Consider the following 17,452-nt stretch of genomic DNA (forward strand, 5'->3'; position numbering starts at 1 on the left):
TGGAAACATCTCTGACAGGATTTTGAGAGCTGGAAACAGACTATTTAAAATAGCACATTCCCTATTCCCTAGAATCAGGATAAATGTCTCCCCAAAGGATGAAGGGGGAGGTGAAGAAAGAAGACCTCAGCAACCAGGCTTGGGGATTATGTGAGCACCACATAGGAAAAGCTACTTCATGTCTAGAGAAACAGCAGTGGTTCTGAGCTGATGGCCACCCAAAAAGAACTCCACTCATGCACAGCACTTGTGCTTAGGCTGGCAAGGGCCACAAAACCTGGAGACAAAACCAGTAGTGAGTGGCAATCTCACCAGTCTAGAGCTGTCAGTGGCAGAGGACACCAGTTCAAGGGGTTTCTAGTTGCCCAGAGAACAGAAAGAATCAGAAGGGGAAACCAGGAACAAATAAGCCTTTCTGTTTGTGGCAGTCTCCCCATGGCATCTGGTGTGATAGTAAAAGCAAACAATTCCTCATTTTCCTTCTGTTCTCTCCATCACTCACCTATCTCTGTCTTGATCTTTTAAGACTCTCTCCCTTCCTGGCTCTCTCCTGTGGTCAAGCACCCACAGCTCTGTTATATTTGCCCATCTCTCCTCCTCACACTCAGCTCACTCACACTACACCCTAAACAGTCACATACGTGGCTCCATCTCTTGGTTTTTCCAGAATTTCCATATCAACAGCCCCCTACTCTTTTGTGCCAAACAAGACCCAAAAATTTCACTTCCATGCACATGCTCCCATCACACCCTCAGGTACTCAGCAGCTACACTGCACGACCCCACACTCCACTTCTCAGCCTCTCCAACCTCCCATTCTCCAAGAACAACTCTCTGTGTCCTCACACACTCCAATCTTCCCAGCTCTGCGTCCTCACCTGTTCCACCTCTCTAATCCATCTCCCTTTTCTCTGCATAACTTTTTTGAGAGGCTGCTCTTTCTTCTGCACTGCCCTGAGCTTAGCCCAGCTATCTGTCCTTCCTCCAGTCTGGGAAGAAAAGCCTAAATGTCCAACAGCTATCTGTGCCACTTCATCACCCCCAGCCCCTTCTTCTTCCTGCCACCTCCCTCATTTAGCTCTACTTTATGGATCCAGGTCTTGTTTTCCACAGCAGAGTCTACTTCTTCACACCTTTCAAAGGCCAGAAATGCTTTTAAAATTAATTAAAAACTGCAGCATCCTGCCATACACAACACCACCACTTTGTGGCCTGAGTAGATACAGTACCTTTCATTTTTGAGTGACAGTCCAGCACTGGGTCATGACAAATTGTGCATGGCCACCATGGGCGTCTGTTGAACTTGGCCCAAACAAGATCCCCAACTTCATACTTCACTGGAGGCTTCTTCTTGGCTCGGATCTTTGGGGAAAAACCAGAACACAAGAAATCACTAAAGCTCCAGATGCTTTTGAAGAGATTTGCCTCCCCCCCTGTGTGCAGATTACACGGGACAGCAGAGACATTTACATTAAAAAGCAAATCCTGATTTTACTTAGTGGCTCCTACACCTTCAAAGAACACAATGGTTCTCCCCATTCTTCTGCAAGAACAAAACAATAAGAGGATTTGAGAAGGTTTTTGTTATTTTTTTAGTAAGTATCGTGACCTCTGGTAAATGACTGCACTCAAACTTCACACATTTGAACAGGTAAATATTTGGAGTCACTACTAGACCCCATTATTTCACCAGCACCAGTTTGTTAATTTCAAAGGTTGCAACATACCGAAAAAGTAGCAGTAAGAGACAGTGACATTTTCCTGACTAAAACGTGATAAAAACAGCAAGTGTTTATCAACTGGGAAAAAAAAAAGGTTGGTATGTACAAGTTAGTAACTTTCCTGCTTCTCATATGTGCTCAGGAAAAAGCTTCACCAGGAAATATTTGAAACTAAAGACAGGCACAATCACAAAAAAATTTATATTCTGGTGTTTAGCTTATATGAGCAGATCTGGTGTTGCTTTGCTCCACAACTACAGAGCAGAAAGGAGTATAACAGCAGGCACCCCCTCTAGGACACAGACACAACACTGACCTTGCCTGTCTCCAAAAGCTGCTCACAAGTATCAACTCTGCAGACACAGCCACCCAAATCCACTCAGCTTCTCAGGGCTGTGCAGCAGCCACAAGAACACTGAAATCTTTCAATACACAAACCCTAAAGTGTTTAATGCCATTTCTGTGTCACTGCCCAGGTGCTGAGAGCAGATCCTGCGCTGTTTGTGAAGCATGAAGCCTCTCTGGCTACATGTGCAGGACCTGTGCCAAGGAGAGGATCCAGGAGCTTTGGTGTTGTGAATAATTGAGCCAAGATGAGATACAATAGGTTTTCACAGGATACAAGAGTACCTGTACCCAGTTGTGGGGTATCCTGCCTGTTTAGCAGCACCCACCAACACGTCCCAGGTGGGTTCAGCATTTTAAGAGCTCCAAGAAGCACCCCAGTAATGCTCCTCACTAAAGTTGTTACAGCACAAACACACACCTTTCTGCTTCACTTCTCCATCCTGCTAACCACCCTGCTCCAGGCATGTCTCTTGCCATACCCAGTTCAACATCCCAGCAACTAAAACACAACAGACCTCTCTAATAAAAGGTATATTCCGTTTCTCATTGAGTTTTATGGCTCTTCTTCATGTGGTTAAAGAAAACACAAAAGAATAAACCCTGTCACATGAGAAAAGGCACGTATTGATGTTACGGACTACATTATTGAAATTCTTCTCACTCACTCATCAAAAGCCACACAATAACTTATTGCTGAGCAGGAGTTGAGGAACAGGGAATGTGAACAGCACGGGGCAAGGGGCTGCAGCCCCTCTCTCTGCCACTGCCTTGCTGCACCCTCTGTGTCTCCAGCTGGATCTGTGAGCACAGGACCAGAGGTGCTGCCTCAGCTGTTGCTTTTAAAATGCAGATGCACTTTCAGATGCAAACCTTTTCTTTTTTCAGTCTGTTTCGCGGCTTGAGCTCTTGTAAATGTGACTTTGGCCTCAATTTTTTTTACAGATTTCCAGCCTGGGCTTTGAGGGGTACATGTATATCCCAGCTGATTATCTCCGATGCTGTGCATACACACACAATAGATGTGTATCTTACTGACAACTGTAACCTGAGCACAGGCACTGGACAGAGCAGTAAAACCTCACTGGAGCTTTGCCAGAGCCATTCACATTGATCCACCTGAACGACACCCGCAGCCCCTGCCCTTAGGCAAGTCTGCATTTAAATCAACTCTTTGTCAACCTCCAACACCCCAGCCGAGTGAAAAGGTGGCTTTCAAGAAACTATTCAGACAATGCCTAAACCTCTTTCTAAGAAGTCAGCTGCTATTCTCATTCCTGCCCAGTTTCCTCTCTCATTTCCCCGGCATTAGCAGTCAGGTGTTGGACTCACCATCACCCACCACAAAGTCCCCACCAGTGGGTCAGAGAGGCAGATCAGGAAGCATCATGTCCTGAGGGAAGCCTCGTGACAGGATGCACTGCAGCAGGTCACTGTCTTGCATAATTTTCCTCTCAAGTCTCCCTAAATCCCAGCAACCTGCCAGAGATGCCTTAACATTTTCTTTTTCTTTACACGAGAAAAAAAATCTGCTAGACTTTCAAAACGTGTAACACTGAATAGCCAACAGCAGAGGAGCAAAAGCAATTATTGTCCTTTCCAGGTACAGTTAAGTCTCTTCCTCTAAACTCTGCAGCATGACAGAAAAATTACAGCCCCAAAGCATATATTTCTTATGTCAGAATACAACAAATTTCACTCCTATAAAAATTAGTATTTACTATGCCAAGATTAAAGTGCTGATAAATCCTGATGGCCAAAAATTTAGCCCTGCAGCAACAGTGACTTTTCTATGAGCTGAGGAAAGCCAAAGTTTTTTAAAAAAGTAAAACTTCAGATGTAGTCCCATACATCTGATCACAGCACTGTTCACCTTCAGAGCATGGAAATATTCAAGTATTTAAATAACAAGAAAATTTGTGAGCTAGATTGGGAAAAACCCATGTTGTAACCCATACACTGAAGAAATTAAACCAGGTAAGAGCCTTGGTTAGTGAGGAAGGAAAGGACAGGGCCTTCTCCATTAATGAGGAACAACAAAGTTTTGTATTGTCTGAAGTTCTCCTCAAGGGAGTCAGCACTGTCTACTCTGTTATCAAATGTTTGGCAATCATTTGCTGTTCAGATGGGACAAGCTACAGCCCAAACTCGATGATATGCTGCATTTCAGATCACTCTGTGCTATTTTTGGACCAAACAAGACTGTACCTTGCAGATATTTTTCATCAAATCCTCTCTACCAAAGACCCCAACTGATCACTGTGAAAGGGGTCACAAGCCAAGATTCAGCAGCAGGATGACACAAAAACCACCTGCTAAGTCACCTCTTGAATTTGTACTACATCAACCAAACACACCAGTCTGCAACTCACTAAGTGAAACACCAAACGTTGGTGCTCAGCTTCATGAGAAGGAGGCTTTCTATTTGAAAGCCAAGTATTTTTACCCTCCTGAAACTCTCACCATACAGCAAATAATGAAACATATCAAGCAAAGAAAGCTTAAATTTCCAAGTGTTTTTATTTTAGTAAATATACTGTCAGTCCTCAACTGTCTGTCACTAATCTTCCTCCTTTGAAAATAACCACATCATTAAAAAGTGGAAAAAATAACTTATCCAGTAACCACTCTTGGCTCCGTCACTGGAAGCTGTTGTTCAATCCACTCATGTTGCTGGACCAAGTGGCACAAAGCAGAAGCCCACAAACACAGACAATGCTGACAGCCACAGGGTGCACCTTTCCTGCAGCACTGGACATCTCTGAATAAAAATCAGAGCAGCACCAGCCTCTCCAGTGCAGCTGGGGATGCAGCTGCAGACACCCCACATGCCCCAACAGCGTGAGCAGGGATGTGACCACCTTGGCAGAGCCACAGCAAGACTGGACTGCACACAGAGGGGCAGAGATACGTCTGCTGTTCCAGGCAATTGCAAACTTGCAATTTCATATACCCAAAGAGACATCTGTCCAGAGATCAAGCACTGATCTGCAGCCATTGTAGCCCTGCACACTTCCAATTCAGACCTGCTTTGGAAAGCCATCGTGGAAATACTTGGCCAAGAAACCCCTACTGCAGTTTATTCCTGACTTAATTATAAACAATGTTACTCATGAAGCCAGGGACAGAACATGTTTTGCAGAAAGGCTGGGGCAGCAAAAGACACTGTGTGTAAGGATGATGAAGAAAAGCAAGAAAGAAGCCACTGATCCCCCAAAAATAATGGAGGAAGATTCTGCCAAGCCTGTTTCAGGCACAAACTGAACAGAATCAAAGCCAAGGATGAAAATAAAAGGAGGTGGCCACATCCAAAGGGTAATTAACCAATAGAATGTGAACAATGACACTAATAACCTTTTCCTCTGAGTGTCCAGCAGATACCTGCCCAGGGCCCTGCAGCAGCAGCACGGGATAGGGATATCTCCTGAGCAGATCTCACCACACTGGTAGCTGCAGGTAAGTCACACCCCACACATGAGCTGGCCCAAACATCACTGCCAGGGGCAGAAACAGCAACAACTCTGCCCCATAAACTTCCAGTGCTCTCTTCAAACCTTCTCATTCCCAGGCCAGCAACTCTCGTGCTTCTCCCTGCATTCCATCTATGCCCAGGATAAAGCTGTTCCCAATACCTACTTCTTATCAGTTAGAACTGGAAGCTTGCTGAGGATCAGTCCACAGCCTGCCCCCACCACCACCTTTTATGCCTTCAAGTTTGGTGATCACTCTTTTTTCTTAACAGAACAAGATGATAAGAAGCCCATCTAACTCCTGTGAGCCACTAATGCCAGAGATGGCTGAAATGGCTCAAGATCAGCTTTTTTTACCAGAAATAAACCCTACCAAAATGAAAGATGACATTAGAAGGTGCCTGGATAGCTTGGGCTTGACAATCTGCTGGAGAGGGACTTACAATGACACAGAGTAACAGGACAAGGGGGAATGGCCATAATCTGTGAGTAGGTTTAGATTAAATGTGAGGAAGAAATTCTTCCCTGTGAAGGTTATGAGGCCCTGGTAGAGGTAGCCCAGAGATGCTGTGGCTGCTCCTGGATCCCTGGAAGTGTTCAAGATCAGGCTGGATGGAACTCTGAGCAATCTCATCTACCAGAAGGTGTCCCTGCCCATGGCAGGGCATTGTAACTACATTGTCTTTAAGGCCCCTTCAAACCCAAACCATTCTGTGATTCTATAAAGAAGTTATCCATTGACACAACCAACCCCACAGATGGTGTCACAGGTGCCCTGTGCCTAGGACAGGCCACTCCCAGCTCCTGCCATTTCAGTAGAACAGGTTATTCACCCTCTGCCCTCACAAAGGACAGGCAGCAGCTGGGGCAAGTTTTTCCTATTAAAATAATTCCAGAACAAGCCTGGAAGGGCATTGCTAAAGCTACCCCAAGAGTCTTCAGGAGATGGAACCTCCCTTCAGCTACAGCACATCCTCACTGAGTTAGCAGAGTTTAATACAAAGCAGAGCAGTTTTAACCTCAGCACTGAGCTGTCCATACAGCTCCTGTCCCAGGGGATCCAGATCCTTTAACTCTGGTCATAGAAATGAAGCAGCAGTGGATGCAATTCCCATACAATGACTGCTGCTGACAGATAGTTAAAAGGTCAACTCCCACCTCTGCACTGCTCTTAATGAAGGGAGAATGGAAAGAAGTCTGAGTGATCCATGGTTCATTACTTCACTCAGCCCCAACACTCCTGCACTGAGAAATGAACAGACACAGAGAGAAGGAAAGAGAGGAATTGGGAAATAACCTTTGCTTGAGAATGCTGCACGGAAAGGTAAAAAGGAGGAAGACTAAGAACAACAACAAAGCAAAATTAGTAACTGCTTGTGATGGAAGCTAGAAATAATAATTCTCATTAGCAAAAATTTGTGTTTTAAAGAACATTTTCTAAAATCAAAACCAAATTGATTTAAAAAACCCAAAAAACCCAAGAAAATTGAGAGAGAATTAAATTGTATGTGCTTGATAGCTTAAGAAATATTTGAAACAAAGCAAGCAGAGATTGCTACTTTTCCTCCATACAAAGTACCATTACCAAACACAGGAGCTTTAAGCCTTTACAGAGAGAGGCTGCAATGCTGACCCTGCACTCCCTGTGACAAAATTTAGATGAATCAATCCCTGCACAAGGAAAGGGTCAGGCCCAACTGGAGCCCACATGGACAAAACCCTCACCCAAACCACGGCACGCAATGGCATATCTGAAGAAACCAGAGTAATAATCACACTGGCACTTTATGGCAAGCTTCAAATCAAACAGAGCAGCTGGAGAAGCCTGCTGGAAGCCCATGGGCAGCCTGTGCTGCTGAGGACATGCACAGGGCATGCTGGGGACATGCTCTTCATCCGAACTGCTCCGGTCTTCTTCAGCTTCAGCACTGCAGCAAAAAGCCAACGGGCATCTGACCTACATTCATGTCTGAGAAAGTACACTACCTCTTATCTGGGATCATTATCATCCACAAGTCTTAAATACTCACTAATCAAATATTCACTAGCAAAATACAGCAGAAATTATGATACAGACCAAGCTTCTGTTATCAGTATGCTTGCAGGTATTTGCTATCTTTGGCCAGTTTTTACTACCATCTTCCAGGGTACTGAAGTTTTTCAGGGTCCATACGTACATGTGAACTATGCTGAAAGGTTAAAATCAAGAGAGCAGACTGGACTACTTTGAGTAATTCCTACATCCTGAAGCATTTCTATCAAGCCCAGGAGTTATCCACATACAGATATTAAATAAAGAATGTACTGAGGAGAGAACACAAAGTTTCAGTCTCCAAGATAACTGGGTAACAGCATCCCTGTTTCACTCAGTGGAGATACTTCTCCTTATGAATTGAGTGGAAGAGCAGTGCAAGAGAAAGCTTTGGCACTTCAGCTCCCCAACTACCAGAAATGCACCCGACAGCAAGGTTTGAGGGAGGCAGGAGGAGGAAGTGTGAGAGAAGGGGTGTGATCTCATCCAGATCCCCAGTGGAGAGAAATCCACTAACACACAGAAGACTTCAGACCACTTCCAGGAGCCTCAAGCAGAGGACAGACTCTCATACTTGCTTATCTGCACACATTTTAAATGATAAACCACATTCTCTTTGAATCTGGCTCTTTAAATCAGCACTAATTGTTTCAGCAAGCGAGGAACTGCTGGCATTACCAAAACTTTGAAAATTCTCACAAAGAACAATTACCCACAAATATCTTCTTATGTCAGAGAACAAACAAAAAAACCCACAAACTGAAACCAGGCCATCAGATTTTCCCCCTTTTCAGCCTTACTTCTGTGCTCCTCTATGTATTATCAAATTGCTCACAAGCAAGACATCGGATAAAAACAGCAGCCATTTTTCAGACATGAAGTTTCTAAATCCATGAAATGAAAAACAGATTCAAACTGTGCAAAATGAAACTTGGCTATTCTAATTTATATATGTATGTTCTATTCATTACAGCTTAAGCTGTAACCAGAATGAAGCAGAACTAGAGAACAACATGTACAGTGCAAAGAGTGAATACTGTACCAAAACCTCAGCAGCTAGAAAGTGTGAGTTTGGGTTGGTTTAAATAAAATCAACTGGCTTGTTGCTCGTTTTGGTCTGGTTGTTGATGTTGTTTGTGTTTAAGTCCACGGGATTCTTTAAAAGCAACAAACATTTAAGGGGGGGCTTACAAATCTCAGTTGCTGCAGAAGTTTTTATTTACCCACAGGAAAGAAGGGATAATCCCACTTTGCTAGTCCAAACAAAAAGATGCCTCTTACACAAAACCATAACCTCCTGAAAATGAGGTGGCATTCAGCATTTAAGTCCCCCACCCAACAACACCATTTTTCCAAAAGAAACAAAATTTCTATCCATACAAAATTAAGTTTGAATCTGCACTTAAAACTTTGACTGCTTTTTCTGAATTCCTACTAAAATTGAAATCAGAACTTTTGAACACTAGCAGGGCAATAAATTTATCTGGTGCTTATTTATTTCTTTACATCCACACTCAAAGCCATGACCTGAGGAAGGTTCATGCTTCAGGCACCAGGTACTACAAACTTATGCTTCCCAGAGGCTTCCAAACCTTTCTGTGATGAATCCAGCTTCCTAAACATTGTGAACATCCTCTAAGAAGACTGCCAACTAGAATCAAGAGGAACCTGACTTGTTTTACTGCTGTTATTTAGGAATCTGCGGGCAGTCAACACGTTAGCCAGAACAGTAGGAAGGCTGAACAGGTGTTTTTTGGGGAAAACCAAACAACAAGGCAACATCAGGGCAAGGGGAGGAACTATTAAAAGGGTGATAACCACTCTGCTCCTCACCCTTCTTGTGAGGCAACAGCAGGTTTCTATCTTTCCATCAACAATGGGAGGGGAAAGTCATGAACACACTCGAAAACAAATGGAACCTGGAAGCTTCAAGCAGGGCTGAGGGTGAGAACCTCCCTGCACATTCAGTACTGCAGGCACTACAGGAGCTGGAGAAGAAACTGGCAGTTTCCAGTGTGCTGAGATACTACTGTGCAGGAAATTAGCTGTTCACTTTTTCCTAAAGAATACCACACCAAAAGGCATTCCATCCTCTGGCTTGCATGCAACACTTGAATTGCTCCACCCAACTCAACACTTCTGGTGTCTCACATGCAAAAGTCAATGCCTGAATATATAAAAGGAGTCCCCAGTGCATTATTTCTGATGAGTGTCTGAAGGTTAAAACAAATTACTCTGCTATTTTATTGTATAATTATTTTACTGTAAAGCTGTTTTTTCCTGAAGAGCCCAGCAGTGGGATGTGCTATCTCCAGCAGCATCCACAGCTGTCCCAATTACCGCACGTGACCAACAGAACAAGTTCCCTACCAAGAACTCACTCAAAGCTTTTCTTGCCAATCCTTCCTACCCCAGTGGCCTACTCCATGAGGAGGAGGATGGGAAAACACAGGGGAAGCCTCCAGGACTAGAGATGTGCTGCCCTTTCCCTGTCATTCAGCCACCAACAGTGCTCCCAAAACTCTCCCCTCCCTGAGGCCACTCATGTGGTGTCCCTGCCACCTGCAGCCTTGCTCTTCACCCAGAACCCCAGCAGCACCTCAGGCCCACAGAGAGAGCAGGGAATGCTGCTGGAAAAGCCATTCATTCACCTGTGGATTGTGCAGCTCCATCACTGCCAAGCCTACAACCAGTGCAGGCAATGAGTTGGGACAACTCAGCACAGCCCTTCTGCTCTGGTTGTGCTAGAGACAGCAGTGAAGGCATCCAGCCAGGACCAGCCTGTCCTTGAGAGGGAAAGAAGTGATACACAAGGTGACTTTTCTCCCAACTTCTCTGCCATTTTTCCAAAGAACTGTGTGAGATAAATCTTTATGATAACCAAGAAGAGGCAGCATGTCAATTTTAACAAGTGCTTTACCATCCTTCAGTAGAGGCAAGACAAACTGCTGAAATTCCTCTGGGCTTCATCAATGCTTTTGGACACAAAAGAGATGGATGCACACCCAGGTCATCTTTATCTCTGTCACACATTTAATCACTGCTGTGAGCAGCCACACTGGAACCAGATTTCTAATGTACCAAGAACAGAGCTCTTCAGCTGGCACCTGCTCCAGCACATGGCAGCATCTTCCCCTGTCCTTGGCACTGGGGTCAGGAGCACCCACTCAGATCAGCCAAAGCAGTGCCTGTGCTCCTAGCCAGAACTGCAGTGGGGCTCCAAACCTTGCACCTCAGTTTTCCTCAGCATGGCACCACAGCTCTGCAGCCATGACAAACTCCCCCGTGTTACCATTCTTCACCAGATGGCTCTGTGCAGACAGAACAAAACATAGGTCATCGTTTTTTGGTATTAAAAGTGGCATTCACCTAAACTGTTGAGTTTTTAAACTCCCAAGACAACCCCCTGCCTGATTTCTTCTTACGGATGTTTCTATTCCCTTTGCCTTTCTAAATGCCAGAGCAAATAATTGAAAAGCAATCAAAATTACTATACATAAGCTGGCAGTCACAGGCAAGAAAAGCCAAAGTATATTCCAAGCAACTGCACTGAAAATTGACCATCATCTATAACACAAATTTCTGAGTTACAAATGTATTTTTAATACCATCTCAATTATATCTTAGAGAACACTGTTTTTTTCTTAGGGCTAAAGTAACTTGGCCATATTTAGAGTTCACCTCTTAAGCGAGCTACAGATTTGTTCAGTTAACTTAGGGAAACTAAAAAAAAACCCCACTTAATAATTGTTGTACAGTTTAACCCCACTTCTGGGAACAAGGGTGTAGTAAGGTACAACACGAAGCTGCTACATTGCAAGAGGCAATAAACAAATCCATGACTTCATGCAGAATATGCTGCTCTGAAGTCAAAGGTTCCTACTATAGCATCAAACTGAGCCACTATCATTGATTTTAATTTTACCAAGGCTTGAGAAGGAGTTTTAACAGTAAAACTTGAATCACTACCCTCAACAACCCAAGATTCATTAGGAAGAAAAGGTTCAAGTTGTGGGAGACACACTCTTCCAAAAGAAATCACCAGCACATATAGTCATTTAGCAGGGTCTGAGAGGCAGCATCCAACCCAAAAAAACACCTGCAAAAGCCAATTTAATTACTACTATTGCCAGACTTACAACTGCAAACAGTATATTAACCAGGACATTGCTTGAACAACTTCTCTCCTGCTCAAGTTTTAAAAGTAAGTTTTAAATTTGGTAAGCAGAAATTACACAGAGGTTTCTGTCATTACATGCAGTAAAACATCACTTTCAAAACTGTCCCATCTGCAAGAAAATACCTCTGGTTTTGCTATTTGCAAACAGACAGGTTCAGCTTCAGAACATGAACCGCAAAGGCATCAGTCATTCAAATTTCACACGACAAACCAGGTATTTTCTAGAGAAACCAAGTCATTTCCTGTAACACAACGCACACAAACAGATATTTCACACCTAATCAGCAATCAGAAAACAAATACCAAAAAACGAGGAGAGGAAGGGCAATCTCAGCCAAATGCTATGATTAAACACTTTCAGGATCCAACCAGCTGTGCAGGAGAGCTCAGGATCCTACAGACTGTTCAAAACCCTCCGAAGGAGCTGCTCTCACACCCTCACACACTGCAGGTCCTGCTATGACAGCTCCTAACACCCCCCACTCACACCTCCCCATGACCAAGCGGCAATGCAGCATCACCATACCGTGAAAGCATGAAGTCATTAAGGACCTTAAAAATTTATGGTCAAGCAATAACACAGGCAAGGACAGGACCCTCACGGTGGCAATTCCCATTCCTTTGGACACTCACCATGGCTGAAGTCCTTTATAGGTGAGTTTAGAGCTATTTGAAACAGGAATGCCCTTCAGGACAAGACCTGGTGGGTGCCATTGGGCTGCACAGCAAGGCAAGATCCAGCTACAAGCTCTTTTCTGTGAAATAATACCATCTTCCAAACAGTGTAAATCCTAGTGGCAAAGGGGGATGTGTGCCAGATCACAGGCATGGGGACAGTAGCACACAAAGACTCCGTTCTCTCCAGATGCACAGAGCAGGAGATGATGCTTGCAGGAATCACTGACAGCCAAAGAGAATTCATCTCCTACCAGGAAGATGTCAATTAACCAAGGAAATTTATGTTCCCTTCTAAAACAAACCACTGCCATATCTACTGTATCTCAGGGATATAATGTTATCAGTAGTTAGTTACACCTCGGATCAACAGTCTGTAGTAGGAGATTCTTTCAGAAATGTTTACAGGAGTAGTGAGGATCACGTGGCTTTAGTTCCTTCATTTTATTTTTAGCAGAGAGAGAAATGGCACCAGACATCAGTTAATAGAACAAGCACCAGAGTAACTCTCACACAGGCAACACCAACACTTTATAATGAAAGTATCCTCTCACAGCTGCAGATTAGAAAACAACTCAAGGTCATAATGGATTAATTCTAGAGAGGACTCTGCTGGCCTTCAGTACTTCTAACACAGTGCAAACAGTGTGATTCTGGTAAAGCAAAAACCTTCCAGGAGCCTTACACACATGCCTCACTCATTCCTCACACCCAGCCTCTGGAAGCAGCAATTCTTACATCTGGGATAGAATATCTGGCTCTAAATTTCCCTGTACCTCACTTCCTCACTGTCCTGCATCGTGGGAATGGACAACAAGGAAACGATAATGAAAGCAACACTGAGCCTCATGCAAGCCTCTGCACATCCTGAAGTCTGAAACCATCAGGGTCTCATGGAGAAAACAGCTTGAGAATGCGAAATGTATACACAGCAGGAGTGGCCCACATGTACCTGAATCCAAGAACTCTCTGCTTCCTTGAACGCTCAACTCTGCAAATCGAATTGTTCAAACATACTTTGTGTGTACTAACTAAAAACCAACAAGCCAACAAACTGAAGTATTAAGGCATCAAAAGTTACATTAGAAGAGCAAAATTTCCACATGGGAGTTCTGCAAGAAACAACTCCACCTTGCTCCTATTCCTCAGCATCCAAATTCAAGCAATACCTGAATTCAAGCAATATCTATGGCACTCAGACCTTCAGTGGCTGTACCCACCCTCCCCAGCACTGGAGTCTGGACTCATAACGCTGCCCAGGGCCTCTGCAACTTGAAAATGCCAGGAGAGCACCACAGACAAACTCATCAGGATGGTAAATAAAGAACAGAGATGTCCAAGAACAACCACCCATTTAAATTTAAATGGCCATAGCCCAACATGTGCACAAGGCAGCAAGCCAGCAGCTGCCAGCAGTTACTGTATCACCACCTCTGGAGAACAAGACCCAAGAATTGATGCTATAATTTCCTTCTCCACAACACAAAATCTGTCAGGAGCTGCTGGAAACTTCAGACACCCTTAAGGGAAGATTAAGGTGGCACTTAAAATAGTTTTAGTTTGGAATATGCACATCTCTTTTTACAACTGAATGGTACCTGAGCAACCTCCCCTGTCTGGGGAAATGTCTGAGAGCAGCAGGTGCCAGGGCTATTAACAAATCCCCGTGCAAAACAATACCTGCCACCACCTGTCCTGCCCAGAGGCATTACTTAAATGCTGGATTTTGCATCTCACTTAAGACTAAACCAAATTCTGGCCCTTCTGCTCCAAGCACTCTTGACATTTGTGCCTTTTCAAGGTAAGCATCAATTCTTACAAGGGGCAGACACAGACATGGGAGATACACACACACACTTCCCTCTTGGCAAAACAGGAAGTTTGAGCAGCAGTGGCACACTCAGAGCCATGAGCTTCAAAAATGAAAGTTCTGAGACAGTCATGCTGTAAGGTGGAGGAGCCCCATCAACAAGCAGCATAAAGCTGATACCTGTTAAGAGTAGCCCAGCTATGACAGACAGCTGTGCAGAACTCCCAGGGATTCTTGATGCCTTTTTTGGGGTGGGTTTTAGTTTTAAGTTTTAGCAAGTCCTCCACAAAAAAAAAAAAAAAAAAATTATTCCAGTTACCAAACACAGATGAGACTGGCATTAAATACCTAAAAATGAATACATGACCTGAAGAGCAAACCTGGATATTTCTAGCTACTATGTCATGTTCAACCATTAAAAGATTTGAATTGCCGCAAAGGTAACTTGGCACTTGGCCCTGTCTTTTCCCATTCCACAAGCAGTGGGGCCAAATGTCACTCAGACAACATGGATTTACTTACTGAAGAAAGAATGCAAGACTTAGGGAAAGCAGGACCCCAGGCTGCCTAAAAAATGCTTTTCTTTGCGTTTTTAGGAATGCAGCTGTGCTTTCAAATCACCAGAACAACCCAGCAAGGCTAACTACAGTACACAGGTAAGGCAGTTTCACTGAAAAGTCAACCCTCGTTGCATATTCAAATAACAGGCTCCCATCACTAGGACGGTTTTGTCACTCTACCAACTGCAGTTCTGTGGAGCACGTTGTAAAGGCAAGTGTTGTGAAAGTACCTCTGCGAGCTTCTGTTTACAAAGTGAGACCCTCCCACAACTGCATCACCGAGCACATGTCTGCGAGAGATCCCCGCTTTCCTCTGCAAAACAAAGCTGAAGAGATGCTCAAACCTCAGACCCACAGCAGCCTCTCACTACCAGAGATCGAGGGATTCTTCCCAAGGAACGCTGAAGAGTATAAACTGTTCCACAAACAAATTAAGCTGCTGTCAGCATCTTCCTGAAATCGCCCCTTGCACGGGCACTCTGTGACAAGGGCTGCCCACCTCCCAGAGCACGCAGCAGGAACACTGAGTGTTCCCAAAGGAACACAATCCTGCCTCCCAAGCACTGCACGCACCAGCACGATCTGTCCGGCATCAGCAGCTCTACTGAAATTAGAGAGCAAGATGGTTTCGGTATTAGTCCTATCAAAGGAGCTAATCTTCAAACCCTGCATCAATACTTTAAGTCCAGAGTATCCTCCAACAGGGAACCTTGAGGTTGAAAAACATATTGAAGAAATAAACAAGGAAAACCTCAAACAACCGAAAACTGAAGGAAATATACATATATGGCTGCAAGTAAAAGGTTACACTGAGAAACATCTCTTATACTTGGATTCAAAAGAAAATTACACAAAAAAAATTACTAAATGCATCTATCTCCTTTCAGAACTACTACTACAGTTCCATCAGTTCTGCTTCTTATTAGTTATATTATAATTAAAGGAATTTGTGAGTGTAGAGAGAAATTAAAACAAACAAACAAAAAAGTCCGCCTGAATACGAGGCAAGGTTTGCCGCCCGTGAGGTCTGTCAGGCCATGACACGGCCTCTCCCCGGCCACCGCCAAGGTCTCTCAGCTCGGGAACCTCAGGCCTGGCCAGACAAAGAGCCTCTGACAGCGTTCAGCCGGAGCGGCAGGAGATGGGAACGCTCCCTCCTGCCCTCCTCATCTGCACTGCGCTCAAAAAAACCCCTTCCAACGGAGAAAAAACTCCACCGAACTCCGCAGCGAGTCGGGCTGGGCAGAAGGATGATGCCTCTTATTCCTGACGGGAGAAAAAGCGGTGGGGGGAGCGCGGGCGGCCGCGCCGGGACACAGGTGCGCGGTGAGCGCAGTGACAGCCCGCGCCGGCCCCGGCGGGCTCCCCTCGCTCGGTAAGATGGCTCCCATCCTCCGGGGTGCCGGGGCGAGGGAGGCAGCGCGGCCGGCCCGGCCCGGCCCTTCCGCACCGCAAAATGGCAGCGGCCACGGCCCCCCCGCCCGCGCCCCGACGGTGCTTACGAGTTGCAGGGCGGCCGAGGACTCTGGCTGCTCCCCGAGGCCGCCGTCCGGCACGGACTCGGCCGGCTGCAGGAGGCTGTCGGGGCCCCGCTGCGGAGCTGAGCGGCCGCGGCTCCGCGGGCCGGGCTCTGTCGCCGCCTCCTCCTCCTCGTCGTCCTCCTCCTCTTCCTCGTAGTCGTCGTCGTCGTAGTCGTCGTCGTCGTCCTCCTCCTCCTCCGGAGTCTCGGCGCCCTCCTCCTCCTCCTCCAGCGCCTCCTCTCCACCGTCCCGCAGGAGCAGGGGGAAGGCCCGGGCCCCGCGGGGCACCTCGGCCGCAGGGTCCTGCGCCGCGGGCAGGCGGGGGCCCGGCGAGCCAGGGTCGGGCAGGGCCTCAGCGCCGTCGGCGGCACCGCCGAGGTACTCGGCGTTGATCATGGAAGCCAAGTCCTGCAGCCGGCGCAGCGGGATGTAGCAGGACGACGGGTCCTGGCCGTAGCCGGGCTTGGCGGCCGCCAGCTGCATGGCGGGCGGCTCGGGGCCGCGGGCCTCGCCGAAGGGGCCGCCCTTGGGCTCGGCGGCCGACAGCGAGGTGCCGAAGGGGACGAGGCAGCTGCGGCGGCTCACTTCGCAGGCCTGCTCCATTCCGGGCGGCGGGCATCCACCTGCGGGCACAGCACAATGGGGTCAGCCCAGCCTGCACCGCAAAATGGCAGCCGCACCCGGGGGCCGCGTTGGGCTCCGCCGGCCCCGCTCCGCCACCGCCGGATTACAGGCCCCAGGCCGCGGCCCGGCCACCCCGGCTCGGCTCGGCACGGCCGGCGCCGGGGTCGCTCGGCCTGCTGAGCGCTGCCGCAGGGCCGCCGCTCACCTGCGGGTGCCGCGGGCGGCTCGGCGCCTGCCCCCGGAGCGGGCGGATGGGGAGACGCGCCGACCCGGCCCGGCCAGGCCCCGCCGCCGCTCCGCCGCCTCCCTCCTCCTCCCTCCCCCGCATGCGCGCGCCCGACGCCGCCGCCGCCATCCCGCGAGGGCGCGCGCCCGCCCCGCGCGCCCCCGCTCTTGGGGTTCGGCGGCCGTGGCCAATCAGCGCGCGCGCGCCCGCGCGGGCTTGCCCCCCCCTTCCACCCCCCCGCACGAGCACCCCCCCCCTCGATGCCCCCCCCCCCCCCCATCTCGGGAGG

The 17,452-nt window shown here is 47.0% G+C and overlaps 1 protein-coding gene across 1 annotated transcript in view; it reads right to left on the bottom strand.

The window, feature by feature from the left end:
* Positions 1 to 17,216, bottom strand: part of NSD1 (nuclear receptor binding SET domain protein 1) — a 60,263-nt gene extending 43,047 nt beyond the window's left edge. The window contains exons 1-3 of the mRNA XM_066560433.1: positions 17,143 to 17,216; positions 16,296 to 16,936; positions 1,230 to 1,362 (exon numbers count right to left, since the gene is read on the bottom strand). Of these exons, the coding sequence (XP_066416530.1) occupies positions 1,230 to 1,362; positions 16,296 to 16,916 (754 nt within the window). The 5' untranslated portion in view covers positions 16,917 to 16,936; positions 17,143 to 17,216. The remainder of the gene's footprint in view (positions 1 to 1,229; positions 1,363 to 16,295; positions 16,937 to 17,142) is intronic.
* Between the last annotated feature and the right edge of the window lie 236 nt (positions 17,217 to 17,452).

The sequence above is a fragment of the Molothrus aeneus genome, chromosome 15 (genome assembly GCF_037042795.1).
Source record: "Molothrus aeneus isolate 106 chromosome 15, BPBGC_Maene_1.0, whole genome shotgun sequence".
NCBI classification, from domain to species: Eukaryota; Metazoa; Chordata; class Aves; order Passeriformes; family Icteridae; genus Molothrus; species Molothrus aeneus.